The following is a 19,726-nucleotide window of genomic DNA, read 5'->3' as shown; positions in this document are numbered from 1 at the left end:
CGGCCCGACCTTGAGTACAATTGACTTAATTCTTTTAATCCACCGTCCTAATTCTTCACTTGCGTTCGTAAATTACGTTCAGTTTTGAAGTTGCGACACACTGTTTACGAAATCGGGTCTTTTGAAATTTTATGTGTAAAATAAAAGCGCTATGGATACCGATTGAATCTATAAACGTTTCTTATTTTAAGATCGTTAAGCTTGAGATCTTTGTGTATGGATTATGGTGAGCCGACTTTGCTAACGTTAGGCAAGCACCACTAGCTTTCCACGTGCTTAATTCGTGTTCGTAATTCATAATCATGTTCAATAGTGAAGAAAATCATGAAGAGGAATCATATGGATGATGTTCCGACATGAATTGGAGCACTGTGATGGAACAAATTCCTTTAAAGAAGCGTTTGGCCAATAGTATACTTCTTATGTTGGAATAACCTACAACTAGTCCTCAGTTACCATCGAGTGACTCATGTGCTTTGACTAGCATCATCAATATCATCATCATTACATAGTATAAAATGACGACCTCCGTGGTGGAGTAGTGTGTACACCGGTTTTCATGGGTGCGCCACTCTGAGGGTTCGATTCCCGGCCGAGTCGATGCAGAAAATTCATTAGTTTTCTATGTTGTCTTGGGTCTGGGCGTTTGTAGTACCGTCGTTACTTCTGATTTTACATAATACAAGTGCTTTAGCTACTTATATTGGGATCAGAGTAATGTATGTGATGTTGTCCCATATTTATTATTTATTTATTTAGATCCGCTCAGTACTTTTTTTTAAATCAAAGTCGCTTACCGCTCTCTGTACCTATGTATACTTAGATTTTAAAAAATACGCAATGGATTTTGTTGCGATTTTTATAGAGTGATTCGAGAGGAAGGTTTTTCGTATATTAAATATAGGCAATATAGCAAACGAACACTAATAAGGGCTAAAAAACTGTAAACGTTGTAAGACATTCTGTAGTATATTTAATTTCAGCATTGCACCTTTGCGAAGCCGGGACGTATTGCTAGTCATATTAAAAACGCTTTTTACTCACTGTCGTCTAGTTTCAGCACAGCCGCTGCCTGCCTCGCCGCGGCCGTGGACACCTCGTGCTCCACGAAGTATTCCTCATACTGCACTTCCACTACCGTCTCCCCCCACCGCTCCGAATCGTTGGTCCGACTGCTGTTCCCCGGACCTATGCCAACTGACTTCGTGCCCGATATTGGACGTACCTGTATTAAATATTCAATAATGAAAAAATGTTTGAGTAATATAGTATTACGAGAAAATAAGAATAAAAACTAAATTAACAATGAGTTGAAGGATTAAAGATTTTTTCATCTTTTTTTTATGTTATAGGTTGGCGGACGAGCATATGGGCCACCTGATGGTAAGTGGTCACCATCGCCCATAGACAATGACGCTGAAAGAAATATTAACTATTCCTTACATCGTCAATGTGCCAACAACCTTGGGAACTAAGATGTTATGTCCCTTGTGCCTGTAGTTACACTGGCTCACTCACCCTTCAAACCGGAACACAACAATACTGAGTACTGTTATTTGGTGGTAGATATACATAGGTATAGCAAATTTTCATCCAAATATTTTTTAGTGTTTCCTCACAATCGCGTAAAAAACGTGTACTCCATGGTGCTTGCCCAGATTTCAACCCACAACCTTCAATTGACTGCTTTAACCACAGGTATTAAGGGGCCATTCTTATTAGCAGTAGTGGTAAGTCTTACCACAACTTCTGGTACTCTGAATATGACATCGGGCCGCGCAGGCACGGCGGGCAGCAGAGCGAGCGCCAGTAGCCGCAGCGTCCACGCGAGAACCACGTCTCGCGCTCGCCGCATCCCATCTCACTCCCGAGCCAACCACGCTCGGATACCCTGTAATTAAACGCTTAATATAATATACGTATTCAACAATACACAAAACTGAAAAAAAATTGCATCATATTTACAAAAAATAGATCTCTGAAACGGCTGGACCGATTTGACAGAACTTTCACTAACATATAACTGATCTAATTTATTTATTTATTTAAAATACTTTATTGACCAACAACATAAGTTGTGACAAAAGGCGGACTTAATGTCTGAAGGCATTCTCTACCAGTCAACCTTTAGGCCAAACAGAAAGTCATGAAGGCGGTAACAATAAATTTTATAATAAATACGATAGTAATAATAATAAAACAAGAACATAGATAAAATATTATATATAATATTTTATCTATGTTCTTGTTTTATTATATCTTATATCTAATAAGGAGTAACTTAGGCTACAATGTTTTCAAAATTAAACGTGTAACCGCAATAATCATATAGAGTGCGCCGATATTTATTAATAAGCTAAATCAACGCGTCAATAGTATTCTTGCGAAGTTATTGCTCTAGGTATAACAGCACCGATGCAGTCTAACTTTACGTTTGACGACAATCATCAATGGATATCTGATTTCCAGTGCACCTTGAAAGCGGATATCGCAACCATGTCCACGGCACGATTGAACGATCCTTGAAGCTAGTGTCAGTATACATTGACGTGGCTAATTGATACTGCACTACAGATTCACTATGACGCTAATTAGTCATTTTCTAGAAATTAAGTATTTGTACGTGAAAAATATTACATATCAGTAAATTAAAAGTAACAGCCTGTATTTCCCACTGCTGAGATAAGGCCTACTCTTCCATTAAGGAAAGGGTTTGGAACTTATTCCACCACGCTGTTCCAATGCGGGTTTGTAGAATGCACATGTGGCAGAATTTCGATTAAAGTAGACACATGCAGGTTTCCTCACTATGTTTTCCTTCACCGCCGAGCACGAGATAAATTATAAACACAAATTAAGCACATATATATTGTGGTGCTTGCCTGGGTTTAAACCCGCATTCATCGGTTAAGATGCACCCGTTCTAACCACTGGGCCATCTCAGCTCTATAATCTCAGCTAAATATCAGAGCAGTTCCATAAAGAAATCCGGAGAAGTTTCTTGCACAAAAGAGTATTGAGAGATACTGCATATTCATATGAATAAACAGAACGGACAAATGCATCTTTAAAATTTAATCTAATATCTATTATAAATGTTTTCATGGATGAATGTAATTTAAGTACGCAAATACGGCTCAACGGATCTGATTTAAATATTGCACAGAAATAGATTCCATTCTAGAATAGTCCATAATCGGTGCTGTGTATCCCTTATCTGCTCCGAGGAGGAGGGACTTGTAAATAAATGTATATCTTCGGTACAAAAACCTTATAAATGAAGCATTTAACTCGATAGATTATATAGATGAAAAATTAAACTGCGTCTTGGAAGCATTGGTTGCTGCAATGGAAATTTAATAGGAAAACTTTCTAAGGATACGCATTGCTTGTAATGAGTCAAACAAACGGAAGCCAGGTCCAACGATATGAAATATGAAACGCACGCGAACGTGAGCCAACAATCGGCAGCAGGGTTAATAGTTTCACCTCCATCGCGGACGGGAGTGCATTGAATACAAATACCAAATAATGGAGAACTCAATGGCATCGTAACATTCCTGATCAGGTTTTGCGAATGCGAGCCATGCAACGCTTTAGTATCGATATACAAGCTGGGGACACACTGAGTTTTGATTCGTTTTTTTTTTTTTAATTAAGGTTGCTCAGGTTTACTGATTTCCGTCACAGTAGCATGCGTTACGCTCACTGAAAAGACGGAGAGGGAACCGCTGGTTTTTCAGTGGGTATTCCGGTATGTCGGAGTGCATTCGGTGGCCTGGGCACCGGCAAGGCCCACATCCCCCCCCCCCCCCTCTTCATAAGTTAAGCGCGTGATACGACTTTCCAGAGAAAAAAAAATACTGATTTCAGTTTTGCTTGTCGATACATTCATTTGTTAGCATTTCAAAGGAGTCTTGGCTTAATTACGTTACTAGCGACCCGTTCCGGCTTCGCTCGGGTGCAATAGGTACTGTACCTAAATATACTACAGAATTTGTTTATTTACGACATCACAATACAAACTTCTAAAAAATCAATTTTTCATTACTATATTGTCCATGTATTATAACTATGTCATGATAATGTTGATAATTATACTGTAAAAAAAATTAATGATGGTCTTTTTATTTTCAAATCTTTCGCTAAGGCTGTAATGATAAATATTAAATATATTATGTATTAACTGAAAGTTTAAAAATAATAATCTTCGTAATAAAGCTGGGTGTACCACACACCTTATATTAAATCCACGATGAGTAAGACACACACGCGCTGCATTAGCGCGCTGCTAATGCGAAGTCATTCGCTAACTTCAAAACAATTACGAATACTCTTTAAAACTTCACAATTCAGGCAGGATTTAAGGAAGGGCATCCACAGTCTCAGGATCTTCACAAGAAAGGACACAATAAATATAAATACCTAAAACTTATTGTCGCCCGCTGCTTCTCTCGCGTTTAATCGGTTGATTGTCATATGTCAGTCAAAAGAGTATGTCCTTTTGGAGTTCAAGGTTACATCATAGCAAACTTCGACAAATTCGATTCAGGTTTGACAGTGAAAGAGCGACAGACAGACAAACAAACGGTTACTTTCACATTTATAATATTAGTATAGAAGATATAGATAACAAAACATCCCAATTTTGACAAACAAATACGTTTAACGACACAACTCTGATGTAACATCGACGAAATTCGTAAATACGATCACATCCGAAGTAAGTGCGCCATCCCAAATTATCAATATTTATTTCTTACTAGCGACCCGCCCCGGCTTCGCACGGGTGCAATACTGATACTAAACATACTACAAAATTTGTTTGCTTACGACATCTCATTAACTAAACTATATAAACTTCTACAATTATACGTTTTGGCATGTGTACCGTATATACATTCATGTCCTCGTAGTAGAAAAATTACAAACAGACGACGACGTCCGCGTGATGTGGGAAATTTGCAAAACGCAACGCAACATACACCCGATCATGTACCAGTATAAGCTGACCCCCAATTCATATCGACAGCCATATCAGAAAGAGCTGAACTTAAGTTGGGCGCTTATATTTCCAAAACTTTGTATTATTTGCGTATAAAAAGTAGCCTAAGTTACGCCTTAGTACATTACCAACCCGCCAATGAAAGTCCTGTTCAAATCGGCCCAACCGCTCCAGAGATTACCCGGAACAAACAGACAGACAGACAGACAAAAATTCTAAAAATGTGTGTTTTGGTATGTGTACCGTATATAAAGACAAATGCATGTAGCAGAAAGCGGTTATTTTAATATTACAAACAGACACTCCAATTTTATTTATTTGTATGGATGTGAATATGATCCTTACACAAACTTGTTATATCATATGATCTTATATATTCGTCGATTTACATGCACTTGCTTTCTCAGGATTAACTGACGCGAGAATCTATAGCGACGAATAGGATCGAATGGCGCGATAGGGAGCTATTTCTATTGGTTATGTAAATCGGCAGTAATCGGTTTTATTGAATTTGCCGATGCTACATCTATGTTGTGTCGTACTATACTAATGAATGACGCGAAACTTTTACGTCGAAGTAATATGTTAATAGAAACATTGAGAATTAATTTTAAGATCAGACTAAGCCCATCGCTCTTCAAGCTCTCATTGCTGATAATATGAATGTGTATGCTTGGAATAATTCGAGTGCCTTCAATCACTAAGCCTCTTTTCTACTCTAACAGACATTACAGGGCTGGATTACCCTACTAATTAAAAATGTAAACAGAGTTGAATTACAGACTAAGTAAGAACACCAACACTCGGTAATTTCAGGTTATAATCTTCATAGATTATCTTCCACGTATTAAACACATACAGATTGAAATCTAGAACTTCATTGACCTTGAGCTGTTTGTGGTACCTGCGGTTAATATAGATATAGTTAAATAATACTAAACATATATAATATAGTAAAAAAACATAGCATCATTAATAACAATTAAATTTTTGTTTCACAACTCAAATTGTATTTTAAAGTTTAATCTACGTCCAAGGCTCCGAGATTACAATCGAAATAAAGTTTTTTAAAGCACAACGAGTTTTAATTTCGAACAATTCAGCTGTTTTAATTTTTTACCCTTTTATTTCAAATGGCAACCTTAAAAATTGGCTACCTGATTGGCGCTCTTGGGGTAGTTACGCCGTTCAACCTTGAAAACTAAGAAGTTAAGTCCTTTCTGACCGTAGTTACTGATTTTACAATCCCTATCACAAAAATTAAAAGAATGCTTTTTAGCGGTAGACTATATAATGCTTGGATGTTACGTATCCAAACGAGCTTGCAAAAAGTTAAATAATCAAAACATTATTCTTTACATATATAACACAAATGATTCGCGATTATCTTCCAAATAACCTTACGCTATATTATGCAAGGTCTGCAGAGATCTGCACGGTGATAATAATTAATGAATAATATAAAATTTAAATATTTAATAGTTTCAACTGACTTCCGTGTCAAAAACAATTGCATTTTAGTAAACAAATTTATTTAAATATTCATTTACGAAAACTGTGTATAAGGTAACAGATAGTTAGGTTAGGCAAGGTAATAGGCAGCATCTCAAAACAAAATAAAGCCTAATTCTATTCTTTTTGGTGGACTATAGTCTATAGCCTCTTTTTTTCAGATAATGTTTCACTAGTGCGGTTCAAAACTTTGTATGAATGAAAGTATTTCAGGCACGTGTCCTCCCAATGTTTTCTTTTACCGTTGAGTATGAGATGAATTACAAACTCTAAATTGAGCTTATGTTACGTATTTCCCGGTGCTGCTCAGGTTTGCTACCGCGAACTTTGAGTAAGATACAAATGGTCTGGCCAATGAGCTACATCTTTTTGCGTATGCTCAAAATTGAATATCACCACATGGTGGCCACAGTACATTTGTGTCATTGATTCATCTTACTATTGTTTATATTAAATCTGAAAAGGCAGTTGCCTATAAACCAATCACAAAGTTTCTACATCAAAATAATACATACAACTCATTAAATACAATGTGAAATAAAAGAAAATAAGCTCGACAGCAATAAGCTATCTTATAAAAAGTATCACGTAATGCTGATAATTAAAAGTTGAGTCACGGGCCCTTCGGTACACAGGAGGGCCGTTCTGTGTCACCGGCTTATGACGTGTTCGCGAAAGGGCCGACATTCGTTCACGATTCACTACCGTTAGAAGGGACATGAAAGAATTTCTCTTGCTAGGAATAATTAATTACCTTAATGTCTAACGACAAATTGTACCGATTTTCAATCTATATATATGTAAGCGAAATAACATTATATCGGACAACATCACATACATTACTCTGATCCCAATGTAAGTAGCTAAAGCACTTGTGTTGTGAAAAATCAGAAGTAACGACGGTACCACAAACACCCAGACCCAAGACGTCATAGAAGAATAATAAACCTTTTACATCGACTCGGCCGGGAATCGAACCCGGGATCTCAGAGCGTACCCATGAAAACCGGTGTATACAGCACTCGACCACGGAGGTCGTCATTTACTGTTTAATCACGAGATGTCAAAAACTATAAAATTTACAAACTTGAAATTTGACGGGTAGGACACCTTTGTGTTGTTAAATATCTGCTTATAACGGATTCTATGAATTTTTTTTTATGGTATAGGTTGGTGGACGAGCAGATGGGCCACCTGATGGTAAGTGGTCACCATCACCCATAGACAATGACGCTGTAAGAAATATTAACTGTTTCTTACATCGTCAATGTGCCACTAACCTTGGGAACTAAGATGTAATGTCCCTTGTGCCTGCAGTTACACTGGCTCACTCACCCTTCAAACCGGAACACAACAATACTGAGTACTGTTATTTGGCGGTAGAATAACTGATGAGTGGGTGGTACCTACCCAGACGGGCTTGCACAAAGCCCTACCACCAAGTAAATCCACCGCTAAGGGGTATAACGGGGTTTAGAAATTTGTATGAAAGTCCAATAATCGGTCACTATTAAAATATGTGTATACTAGTCTATTTTATCACGAGACATCGCGTTCACGTAAAGCTTTGAAGTCATAATTGCTTGACAAAGTCCTGAAAACTCTTATCAGTCGACTGTAAACCGCATTACATAAACCAAAGTAATAAAAATAAGAAACCCACTACGTAAGACTTACTAGCTATTTGAAATTAGGTGGCGTTAATATAAACTTATGCAAATACCAGTAAGAACATGACTATACAAATACACTTTACACATACGATAATACATTAAATAGATACAGTGCTGATAAATACTAGATAAATATTTATACTGTACACAATCAATAAAAAGTGCTTATAAGAACTTAGTTGAAATAAATACTTCACGCAAGCGACTTCGCACGCAAATAAAAGGTGTTACATAGGCCTTTTTAAGCCCTGGGGGATATAGGTGTGCAAAGTTTAATGATGGTTTAGTTGAGATGTGATAGCGAGACTAATAAAATCTCCTTCATATTAATTTTCTTTTTAAAAAATAAGTTGGCGGACGAGCTTATCACCCATAAACAATGACGCTGAAAGAAATATTAACTAATCCTTACATTGTCAATGCGCCACCGACCTTGGGAAATCTTAGTGCCCAAGGTTGGTGGCGCATTGACATTATGTATCGTGTGCCTGTAGTTACACTAGTAGTTACACTAGCTCACTCACCCTTCAAACCGGAACACAACAATACTGAGTACTGTTGTTTGGCGGTAAAATAACTGATAAGTGGGTTGTACCTACCCAAACGGGCTTGCACAATGCCCTACCACCAAGTAATATTCAGTTATTCAAAATATTATGATTTCGTTTCAGCTTATTCTCTATTTGAAATGATTACTTAAGAAGACTTATTCTCTATTTGAAATGATACATAATGCTATATTATATATTTGTTTAGATCATAACGTCTTCGATACAATTCGATTATGAATATAGTAAGTGCTTAACTGAGATGGCAGATGAATAGCATTTTTTCATTTACGAACGCTACATTTATTTCACGCACTTGTTTTTATTACGTTAGTTTTAAAACGTGATTTATGACGTGTTAACGGCATAAGTGCTTCAAAAACTATATTATTGTTTCAAGGACTTATGAAAATATAATCATAGTTCTTTCTTTCAACTGTTATAAATATTTATTTTAAGAGTAACACGATCATATTGTCCAGTCATAGCCAAGTACTCCCCGAACCACTTCAAGCATATACAATTCAATATTATATTATATGTATGCTACTTCAACTTCTTACGTCGTCAATGAGGTACCAAACATAGGATCTGAGATTTGATGCCTTATGTTATGTTGCTTCAACCGGTTAAAATGACTATCATTTATTTCTAAAAATAGGAAGTACGAACCTTTTCAATTATATAATTTATTTTCCCCATCAACTCATATGTACATCGAATGTCTAAATATATACAGAGATAATTGTGTTTATAAAATGGATGATTAAATAGAGTCTTTACAGGACTTACTTTATTTTCATGCATTTAGTCGATTAATACGAACCAATTGTTATCTTAATGTAACTTATTATTTTTTAAATAAATTATCAGGTAAAGTGATATTATAATTCAAGTTTGTAACTGTTTATTAATACCACTGCAAGTACTCGTATAGTATTGATTAATTAGCATAGTTATGTTCGCTTCACAAAGGAATGCAAACTTGATTATAAATAATAAACAATTAAATGATTTAATGACGTAAGCAACAATTTTTACAAAACACCTTATATACCTAATATTACAGAATAACTAAAGCTGTCCATAAATATTATTAACACTTACGTAAAAAGAGTGAATCTTTGTATCTGTTATATACTAGCTATGCCCGCAACTTCGTGCGCATTTTAATTTGCTCATCAGCAACCTGCCAGTGAAAGTCCTTTCAAAATCGGACCAGCCCTTCTAGAGATTAGCCAGGAAAAACAGACAGAAGAAAAAAAAGTCAAAATAAGTTGAAAGAACCGTTCATTTTATTATATGTAGAGATTTATTTAATCTGTATAAGTATTATAATAATTAATTAGACTAATCGGTTTTAAAGGTTTCATGGAAAAGTATATTACAAAATAAAATATTTATCACTAAAATATAACCTACAAGTTTATATCCGCTAACTAAATTTGAATGCAAATACATATTACACAGATCCGCACCCGCCACTGATTGCTATCGATCCACCGCTCGCATTGAAACTCGACACTAAAGCTTCCGCCTGCCGCTTAGCATTCATATTATAATGCGGACCCAGATATACTAATCCAGAGCATGCGTTATTTGTTAGAAAACTCAACATTTGTTATGATAAAAAGGACTCACTCCCAATCAAGTGAAGAGATTTTCTACTATCAACCAAAAAACTCTCTTAGGCCAAGCAATTTACAACAGTATACCAGAGCTTTAAAATCGGCACTGTTTACACTGCGTACCGCAAAAAGCACGCAAAGCCAGAAAGTTGCATCTAAACGTATTGCCCCGTTAGATTAGCGAGGACTCTGGAGAGAACCTGTGCACTATTTCTTACAGACTGGTTAGTTTCCATTGAGACTGAAGATATGACTAAAATTGGAGGGCTATAAGGAGCCAGGATGCTTGATCAAATTTATCCAATATACAAAAACTTGCATCCTCCTGAAGAAATAGAAAAGTTTCCCAAACCCCAACTTTAAAGAAGATGTACTCAAATTGCACGTTCCATAACTTGATAGAAACTGTTAATCATAATCTATCCATATTAATGCTGTGAATGAAAAATTGTGTTTTATTTCTTTGTCATGTTTCCGCTCGACTAAGCAACAACGTTTCGAGACAGTTTATGAATCTCTGAGTTATGTACGCCTCACTCGGTGAAGCCAAGTGTAAAAAAGACATTAAAATATACAAATATCCTAAATTAAATAACGCCTACTTAGCAGTATATCATTGAGAGACCTTCATACTTAATAAAGTAACTAACTGCAACCCATTATGGCGTGTTAAAGTAAACATTAAGTTTAGACTTATTATTAACACCTAGCACAGATACATAATCAATTTTATGACGTTAACAATAGAATCCAAAGTTCTATAAAACGTTTTATTACAAATGGCACATGGCGAGCAGACTTTGGAGAGATAAGGGGAAGCCTGAACAGTGAAGTTGTCCTCGGTGTTTACTCTCTGCGTTTCTCGCTGATAAGCTTCAAGTAACGTCTAAAGTTGACACAGACGTGCAGTAAACAGAATCTAGGTTATTATATCACAAAGTTAATAACTTAACTGAAAATTTATTTAATTTATTGGAAACATTACTTGAACATTCAAGAAGTACGTCCATGATTGCCATTATTGCCTTTGTTTCATAAAATCATATTTGAATACTCAGTGTAAGAAAGTAATATGATTATCGTAAGTTCAGTAAGGAATATTTAAATTAAACACTTCAACAGAAATACTTCTTTGGGCGTGAATAGACTGAAAATTGAAAGTAATGGGTAGGTACCGCTCACTCGTCAGATATTCTACCGCGAAACAGCATTACAAAGTATTGTTATATTCCGGTTGGAGGGGTGACTGAGTCCATGGAACTACAGGCATAAAAAGACATCTTGGTTCCCAAGGTTGGTGGCGCATTGGCAATGTAACAAATGGTTTCTTACATCGTTAGAGTATAACGGCGTTGGTGACCACTTACTATAAAGTGGCTCACTGGCCAGTTTGCTTACACATATTTTATAAAACACTACTTAAATAAAAATATTGTGGATTTTTTTAATGTATTGAGATTTACACATGTTTATTTATTGGATATTGTTACATATTCGAAGAATAATCCAAACTGCGTATGCGGGTTCATGAACTATTTTTTATGTTCAAAACCAATGAACTGAAATCCGTTTGCATACCTATATGTTGAATATGTATTCATTTGTGGGACAATTACTATAGTCGGTATATTCACGGTTCAACGACCGGTGTGTCGCAGGGTTAGTTATGGACGGCGATCTACAATTATCATATTTAACACAAAAAAAAAACCTGACACGACATCTTGACCGACATTTTCTATGTTCGAAATATACTTTATTTAATTAGACTCATAATTAAATACAAATACCGTTTATGAAATTGCGAGGTCACGTAAATCTATAACCTTTACTTATTGTCTTCGTCGCACGAGTGGCCTTTGGCAGAGATTTTGGCAGGCAAGAAATGTGTTAAATAAATTTGAGAATTTAAATGTTTTGCTACATTTTAAATATAATTATTAGTAATTATATTTAAAGTTTTGGCAAACCAGGCAGTAAAATCCATCGAAAAAGAAATACGACGTAAAACACAATTATATATAATGTTGATGCTTCCAAAACAGAAAGATAAGTTCTAACCACAGATGTATATTGATATAGAATAGACTACCCACTCGTTGAATTCGATGTGGGGTAGTCATTGTCAAGGAAGCTCTTTCTTTACTTTTTATGCATCTGATAATGACACATTTGACCCTTTATAGTATCTCAGAGAATATAGCTACATAGCTATATTATATATTATATATTTATATATTATTATATATATTATATATATTTTATATATATATATTTTATATATATATATATATATATATATATAGCATAGCTATAACGTATGTACGTTAACCTACTTAAGTATTGTTGTAGCATGGTAAGCATGGTAAAAATGAATATTAATCTCAAAATCTGTTTACCGTTTAATACATCCTCTTTACTTTACGTATTAATATTGTAATTTTATATTTCGGCTATCGTACATTGGCCTTCGCGAAGTCATTGACCTGAACACCCTTTGATACAATACGTAGGGGCGAGGCAGGTGGAACCCTTTTATGCAAAATTGGGTCAGCCAGCTGTGAAATTTGTAATGCGTGCTGATGTCAAAAATACAACTTAAGAGCACAAAGTTCTGATGTCGTTAGCTTGTTAATTATGATTAAAATATTCAATTGAAGATTAGATAATCGATGAACCGGACATGGGCGAGCCATCCTATGTTCGTTTGTTTCATTGTCTAGTTATTTTTGTAATAAATCCAAATCAAAATTTGATAGCATTTGTCACATCACATTTTGATTTCTATCTTTCTAAAATCTAGAGTCTTCTCTAGATCTTTATAAATAAGATTTATTAGAAAGAAGAACACATAGTATATAGTGTATTAATACTTAATAAGATTTAATCTTGTCATTAGCATCACATTCGAAATTTCGTATGCTTTATTTTTGTGTACGATTTGGTTTCATAATTTTCGTAGTTTCTTGTTACAAATTACCTTTTAGAATAAACACAGGTATTTGATGATATAAATGATGTAAATACTCAAATTAAAAGTTATCATCTCGTGTTTTGGCAGGCACTGACTAAAAACGTAAAGTTTTTATAAAAAATCCTTATACATTTTATTTTTAGTACACATACCCAAATAATCATAAGAAATTCGTATAATATTGTTATTTTGAAATATATAAAAATAATTAAATAATGCTCACTTTAATTCATTACTTTATTAAATTAAGTTCAACGAAGAGATTTGTCAATAAAATTAAATATGTACCTACAACGTTCTTACTCGCGAGCCATTTTTAGCGTCCATAAATATTACTTATTTCAATAGAAGGACACAAGTATATTTAATGATAGGCAATGGGGTAAGATCGTAGAACAATTTCCTGACTGACCCGAAAATTTCTATTGATTTTATTCTCCTTTGGAAATTCATAAATCACAAAAAATCTTTTAAAACTAACATTTCAAGTATACACTTAAAGTGTTCATGGACTTGGCACCCACTTCAGACAGCTTGGTGTGACTCTTACATATAAAATGGGTTAATAAAAAAAACAATGAGCTCAAGGATTTTTCATCACTGTATAATATTTATTTGGCGAACCATTATAAATTCAGCAAAAAAATAACCGATAAATGAACGTGACTGTATTAAAGATTTTATATAGAATTAAATACAAAGACACATCCGGACAGCTGACGGAGCGTCAGACACGAGGAGAGAATGACTTATGTCACAATCCCATCTGATACACAGATATGATATCGATTTCGTATTCTGATAGAGCTTTGATTCGAATAAGCCTTTGCTGACCAAACATATTATCTTTAGAAAATGCTTGGCCGCTAAATTTTGAAGCCGCAATTTTGCTTAAGAGTCACTTGTTCAGCCATTCGGTTGCTAAACAAAAAAAAACATACTATTAAGAGTCCTCTAAATATCAAGACTTTATAGTGTTGTTACTTTATTCGTTGTCGTTGTAATTACGAGCATTAGATACAAAGCTTACGTATAATTTTATATCAAAGTTACATGATACATTGACGGTGTTAGGAATGAAGAGGCCACATGCCATCTTGACGTATTTAGGCCTAAGAATAATATCCCAATGGGTTTTTCTTTAAAGAAAACGTATTGCAACTGATTTATTATTTGAAAAAAAACTAACTCAGTTACTTAAAGTGTTGAAAGACAATTTAAAGAACAACATTTATTTCACTAATAAATTTTCTCGAGTAGCTTTGACCAATCATCACAGCTTCAACGGAAAATAGCGGTTCGGAAACACCTCGCTCGCAACGCGTACGATGTAAATGTTGGCATTACGTCAAATTGACAATTTCAAAACGGGAAGCTGCCTCAGATAAAAGGCCTCAGAATGAGGAGGAAATCCTACTTTACGGAAATTATGGACAGGATTGAGTACATGAAAATTTACACACTTAGGATATTCGTTCTTTGTTAGAATGTAAAATCAGCAAAAGGTTTTACCAAATTTGACTAGACAGGAGAGAAATACGAGCAATAGAAGAGGGAGTTTCTTCCTTGTCACACGATGGATCCGGCACTGAACTACTATTTCTTTATGTTTGTTTTCTTAAACTGATTTTATTATTATTTACTCAATATTATAAATGTATATTTAAATCGAAGACCTCAAAATGTGCAGTTATTTAAGCCATTAGAGCAACGATACTGTAGCACATAATATTCCATAACTCACAAATATTGAGCTACTTGAACTGAAACTTGTTTAAGCCCACGTTTAAGGGTTGTCTGTGGGGAAGTACCCTATATACTTAAAGTGCTATAGCACTTTTAGTAATTGCATATCTTCATCACATTAAATTCAAATAGTTAAGACGTAGAAGCGCAAAAAACTCCTTTATGAAATCGCTATCACGATATATCATATATATTATAAAATAAAATCCCCGGGCTGCGTCTGTCGGTCTGTATGTTCACGATAAACTCTAAAAATACTGAACTAATTTTCATGCGGTTTTCACTAATAAACAAAGGGATTAAGGAAGGTTAATAAGGAACATTAATAAATTATATACCTAATATAATTTATTAAGGTTTTTGTGTTAATACTGTTAAAGAACGGCCCTTTATTTTATAATATTAGTCAGACCACCCCAATATTCGAGAATAAACCTTTTACCAGAATGATTTCCTCATCAAGGATCACAACGATGAGTAATTCGTTCGCGTGACAATAGCGGTCGGCAGCTGTCTCGGTTGGCGCAATTACAATTAGACAATTTGCAATTACTGCATCGTCCAGCCCACTCGCTTCTGCTATTTGTTTCATTTTCTTTGCAGACTGTAAGTTCTTTTTACATGTTTTTTTATACTTGTAAACGATGTACATAACAACATAAGGTTTCTTCTTAAAACTGAAAGATTAATTAGCATTCAAACTGTTTGATATATTAGCTATAATTATAGTAAGTTGAAGTCTGTTCGTAATATGAAAATAACCGCTATTTGTAATGCATATGTTATGTACTTATACGTGGTACATATACTAGAAACATTTTTACAATTTTTTGTTTTTCTCTCTGTCTTTCCGTTTGTTGCGGCTAAGCTCTGTAATGCCTGGAATAATTTTGGCAAGCCTATCATGTTAGATAGCTGACGTAATAAGGATTAACGTATGCTAAAACAACAACTTTTTTGTTTAATTCAAAGGCGCACGAAGATGTGGGTCAGCCGATATTCAAGTAAAGTTAAAAATATATTAAACTATTCTCAATATTTCAATGCTTTAGCAAACGATAGATTGTTTTAATTAAATATATTCCAGTCGTAAAATTCATCGGAGTGTGTGACGTTACCAGAATGCTAATACAGCGGGTGATAGGTTACCTTAGTCGATTTGTTTAGTGTGTTAATTAACATGTTTATTATTCAATCTAGCATGGAAACAAATACTTCAAGAGTTTATAGCTTTCTAGGGAAATTATATAAGGGAAGTTTTTAAATGCATCTTAACGCTTGAGTTCAAGTTGTTATGTCATTAATTTTCCTTGCCCTCGCCTTGAAAAATCCCTTATCAAAAAATAACTCATTAAGAATTTTTATTTTTGAAGAAATCGCTGATATATTTTATAACTTTTTTTAAAATTAATTTTATATCCTTTCGTACATAAATAGTCCAAAGATTTTAACATGCTAGCTTACCACAAGATATTTTGTCACGATACCGAAACACCAGTAAGCATCAGACCCAACACGATTAATCCAAGAAATGACACGCGACACTAGCTCATTAGCACACAATGCGCGGGAAAACAGACAGTGAGGCAATCTTGGGCGGCGCAAGCGCAGGCGCCAAAGACAACGAACCGCTTTCTCACGGAATCACTATAAAGTTTGAGTAGTTGTAAGTAAAAAACTAATAAATCGGAGAGAATATATAAAAAAGTTAGTAAAAAAATATATATCTCAAGCTTATATCGTTTAAATCAGATAACTTTTTTTATAATAAGTAGACGGTCAAAAGAGTAAGATAGTATGTGGTCACCCTCACTGATAGACATTGGGCTGTAAGGAATATTAACCATTTCTCTTGGGAACGATATTATGTCCAATGTGGCAGCAGTCACACTGATATACAGACCCTCGAATCAACAACACAGCAATTGTGTTTTGGCGGTAAAAATTAAAATATCTGACGAGATAGCACAGATAATTATATTTGCATACAATTACCAAAATATGACCCACTTTGTAATTAAATGCAATGTTTAATTTACTCGCTAAGTAAGTATTTATGGTTTTAATTTAAATTTGGTTTCTAGAACATCTTTGAATACGGAATTCATTTAAATGAAAACGTCTGAAATAGAAACGTATGATATTGTTGTTACGCATCATTTTCTATCTCTAGTAGTTGTAGTATTCAGTGTAGTACCTAAATTGAGAGTTTTTTTAAGATATTTTAATTGAATATAAAACTGAATTAATATATTTTATGATTCTACATAACAGTTTAAAATTTTGGAAACTGTTTTATTTGGCATAAATACTGCTTTGAATTATTTAAAAACCAAACAACAGACCGTGAATATTCCAATGCTGGACAAAAACTATATCACGCCGCTGCAACGCCGTACCGGCTAAGTTAATTCATACGAAACATGCAATATATTTTCCTTTATCGTCGAGCACGAGATACATTATAAACAAGATGACATATCACTCGATGTCCAACTTTCATCGTTCTTTGGCTAAAATTCATCCATGACCTTATGCTTACAAAATCAAAAAAAATAATCTCACTAAAATTAATCAAAATAGACAAATACGGTTGCTATGTGTCATGAATGAAATATAACTATTTCTAATAGAAAACAAGATTTAACATACAATGTCATGATATATGAATGCACACATTCTGTCCCTGAATTTAAAACTGCACTTTTCCAATGTCGACAGTAATTGTTACTCAATTAGTTGGTATCGTTTGCGGAAGTTACACGTATATTTATATGAGGAAATGTGAAGTTTTCATGTTTTACCTCGATTGTAAAATTATGAATTCGATATTGTTTTTTTGGTTTGACTATGGTTAGAAGTATTTTTTAAAGGAAAAGGTCTGGAGATGATTCCAACTATACGAACCGGGATTAAAATTAATAATTTAAGTATCCTTAATTTAATTTTAATTTAATTTAACGTATTTGGTTTTGATAGTTTGTCAAGTTTGGTTGATAGATCTAAACACAATTGAACATTCGGTGTAAAAGTATCGAAGATTCGAGAAGTCACGGGGAGAAAAGTATTATGTTTTCATTTGTTTTTTACTTCATAAAAACTCTCCTTTTATAAGGAGAGTGCGCCTTTACCCTTACCAGGCAATTTTCCCAATTGGGACAATAGCCCGCAGTGACTGTATTATCGTTTATTACAACTTTCAAATTAACGTCAGTTAAATTAAAAAAAAAGTATATCATGAAAAGTAAAAGTTAGCATCCCATTAGTATAACACCGTTGAGCAAATGCTTTCACTTCTACACTTCTGTAGAAGTATTCTGAGCTAATTTTATGCTGAATTATAGCGAGTTGCATTTATTTTTAAGAATATTGTCAGAAAGTGTCTTCACGTTTTAAATGAACGTAAAGAAATCTTATTACTAGCAACACCACTAATATATAGGTACTCTGGACCAACTCTTTCAATGATCATATAGTATACTTTTAAATGTAGGAACTAAATATAAAGACGGCAACATTTTTGTATACGGTATAATGTTTCAATGTCGCCACGCCTGAGTAGGATTTAACAAACATTGAAATACAAAAAAAAAACTGTCAATTGATGGGAACTCATCGGAGGTTTGATAACGATTAGTCTAATCAGTATATTTTAATCTAAATCTTTATATTAATTGTACAGATATTGTAAATATTATAAGAAACGATGACGTATAATTTGTGCAGCGGCATGTTCAGCGAAAAACGAAATAACTAGCGATGAAACTTCATTAAGAATAATATACCCAGCAACTCTACCCCACATTGGAACAATATGGAATGCACTCCAAACCATCACTGACTTTTCTTATGTTACTGAATGAAACAAATGCAAGAGACTAGTATTTTTGGCATTACCTTCTATATGAGAACGTAATTCGTTTTATTTAACTAGTTCAACATTTTAAAACAAGATCAAATACAATGTTTATTAATTTATCAGGATAAAATATCTTCACATTGCTGGGCACATTTGTAAAGTATTTTTTGTTATTTTAGTTTCGGAATAAGATTGTCTGAAGTTTAGAAGTCAAATTACATTTTATATTCATTTACATTATCCTTGTTTTTGTTTTATTTTAAGCAAAATTATATAATCATATTTTTTTGCTTCTCTTGTAATATATACTATATTATACGTATGTAAACTATATTTTTATAGGACCAATTAATTCTTGCAAAAATATTCAAAGATTTGTACTTCGTAATTATGATTTTAAATAAAGTTGTTACGCACTTATTTAATTAAATTTGTTTTTATATTGATTTTTAAAATAAAAAGGTACACAATTATCTGTTGCCTGTGTCTTTTCTTTTAATTACTTTATACCTGTGTTTAATTTATTTTTATTTATTAATACTTCATTCGAATTTAATAAATATGTTAATTTTAAATAATACAATGGAACTTACTTCGCTAAAAAATAATCCACTGGTTTCAATAATACGTTCTTAATTATTCACTAAAGTAAATTCACGTAAGTCACTTATTTCATAATTTTCAATAAATCAATACACCGTAGACGCGCTACGATGTCGAGAACGCGAGTGAACGTAAACAAACGAATCCGAGAGCAGAGCACGCATGCGCCTTAGACTAT

General features: G+C 34.0%; 1 protein-coding gene across 1 annotated transcript in view; it reads right to left on the bottom strand.

Annotated features, from left to right (window-relative positions):
- Window positions 1-19,726, bottom strand: part of LOC124538269 — a 30,413-nt gene extending 10,687 nt beyond the window's left edge. The window contains exons 1-3 of the mRNA XM_047115273.1: window positions 19,539-19,726; window positions 1,742-1,891; window positions 1,045-1,225 (exon numbers count right to left, since the gene is read on the bottom strand). Coding sequence (XP_046971229.1) covers window positions 1,045-1,225; window positions 1,742-1,855 — 295 coding nt within the window. The 5' untranslated portion in view covers window positions 1,856-1,891; window positions 19,539-19,726. The remainder of the gene's footprint in view (window positions 1-1,044; window positions 1,226-1,741; window positions 1,892-19,538) is intronic.

The sequence above is a fragment of the Vanessa cardui genome, chromosome 20 (genome assembly GCF_905220365.1).
Source record: "Vanessa cardui chromosome 20, ilVanCard2.1, whole genome shotgun sequence".
Lineage (NCBI taxonomy): Eukaryota > Metazoa > Arthropoda > Insecta > Lepidoptera > Nymphalidae > Vanessa > Vanessa cardui.
The sequence above is the reverse complement of the archived record's forward strand: the minus strand, read 5'-3'. Positions and strand labels throughout refer to the sequence as shown.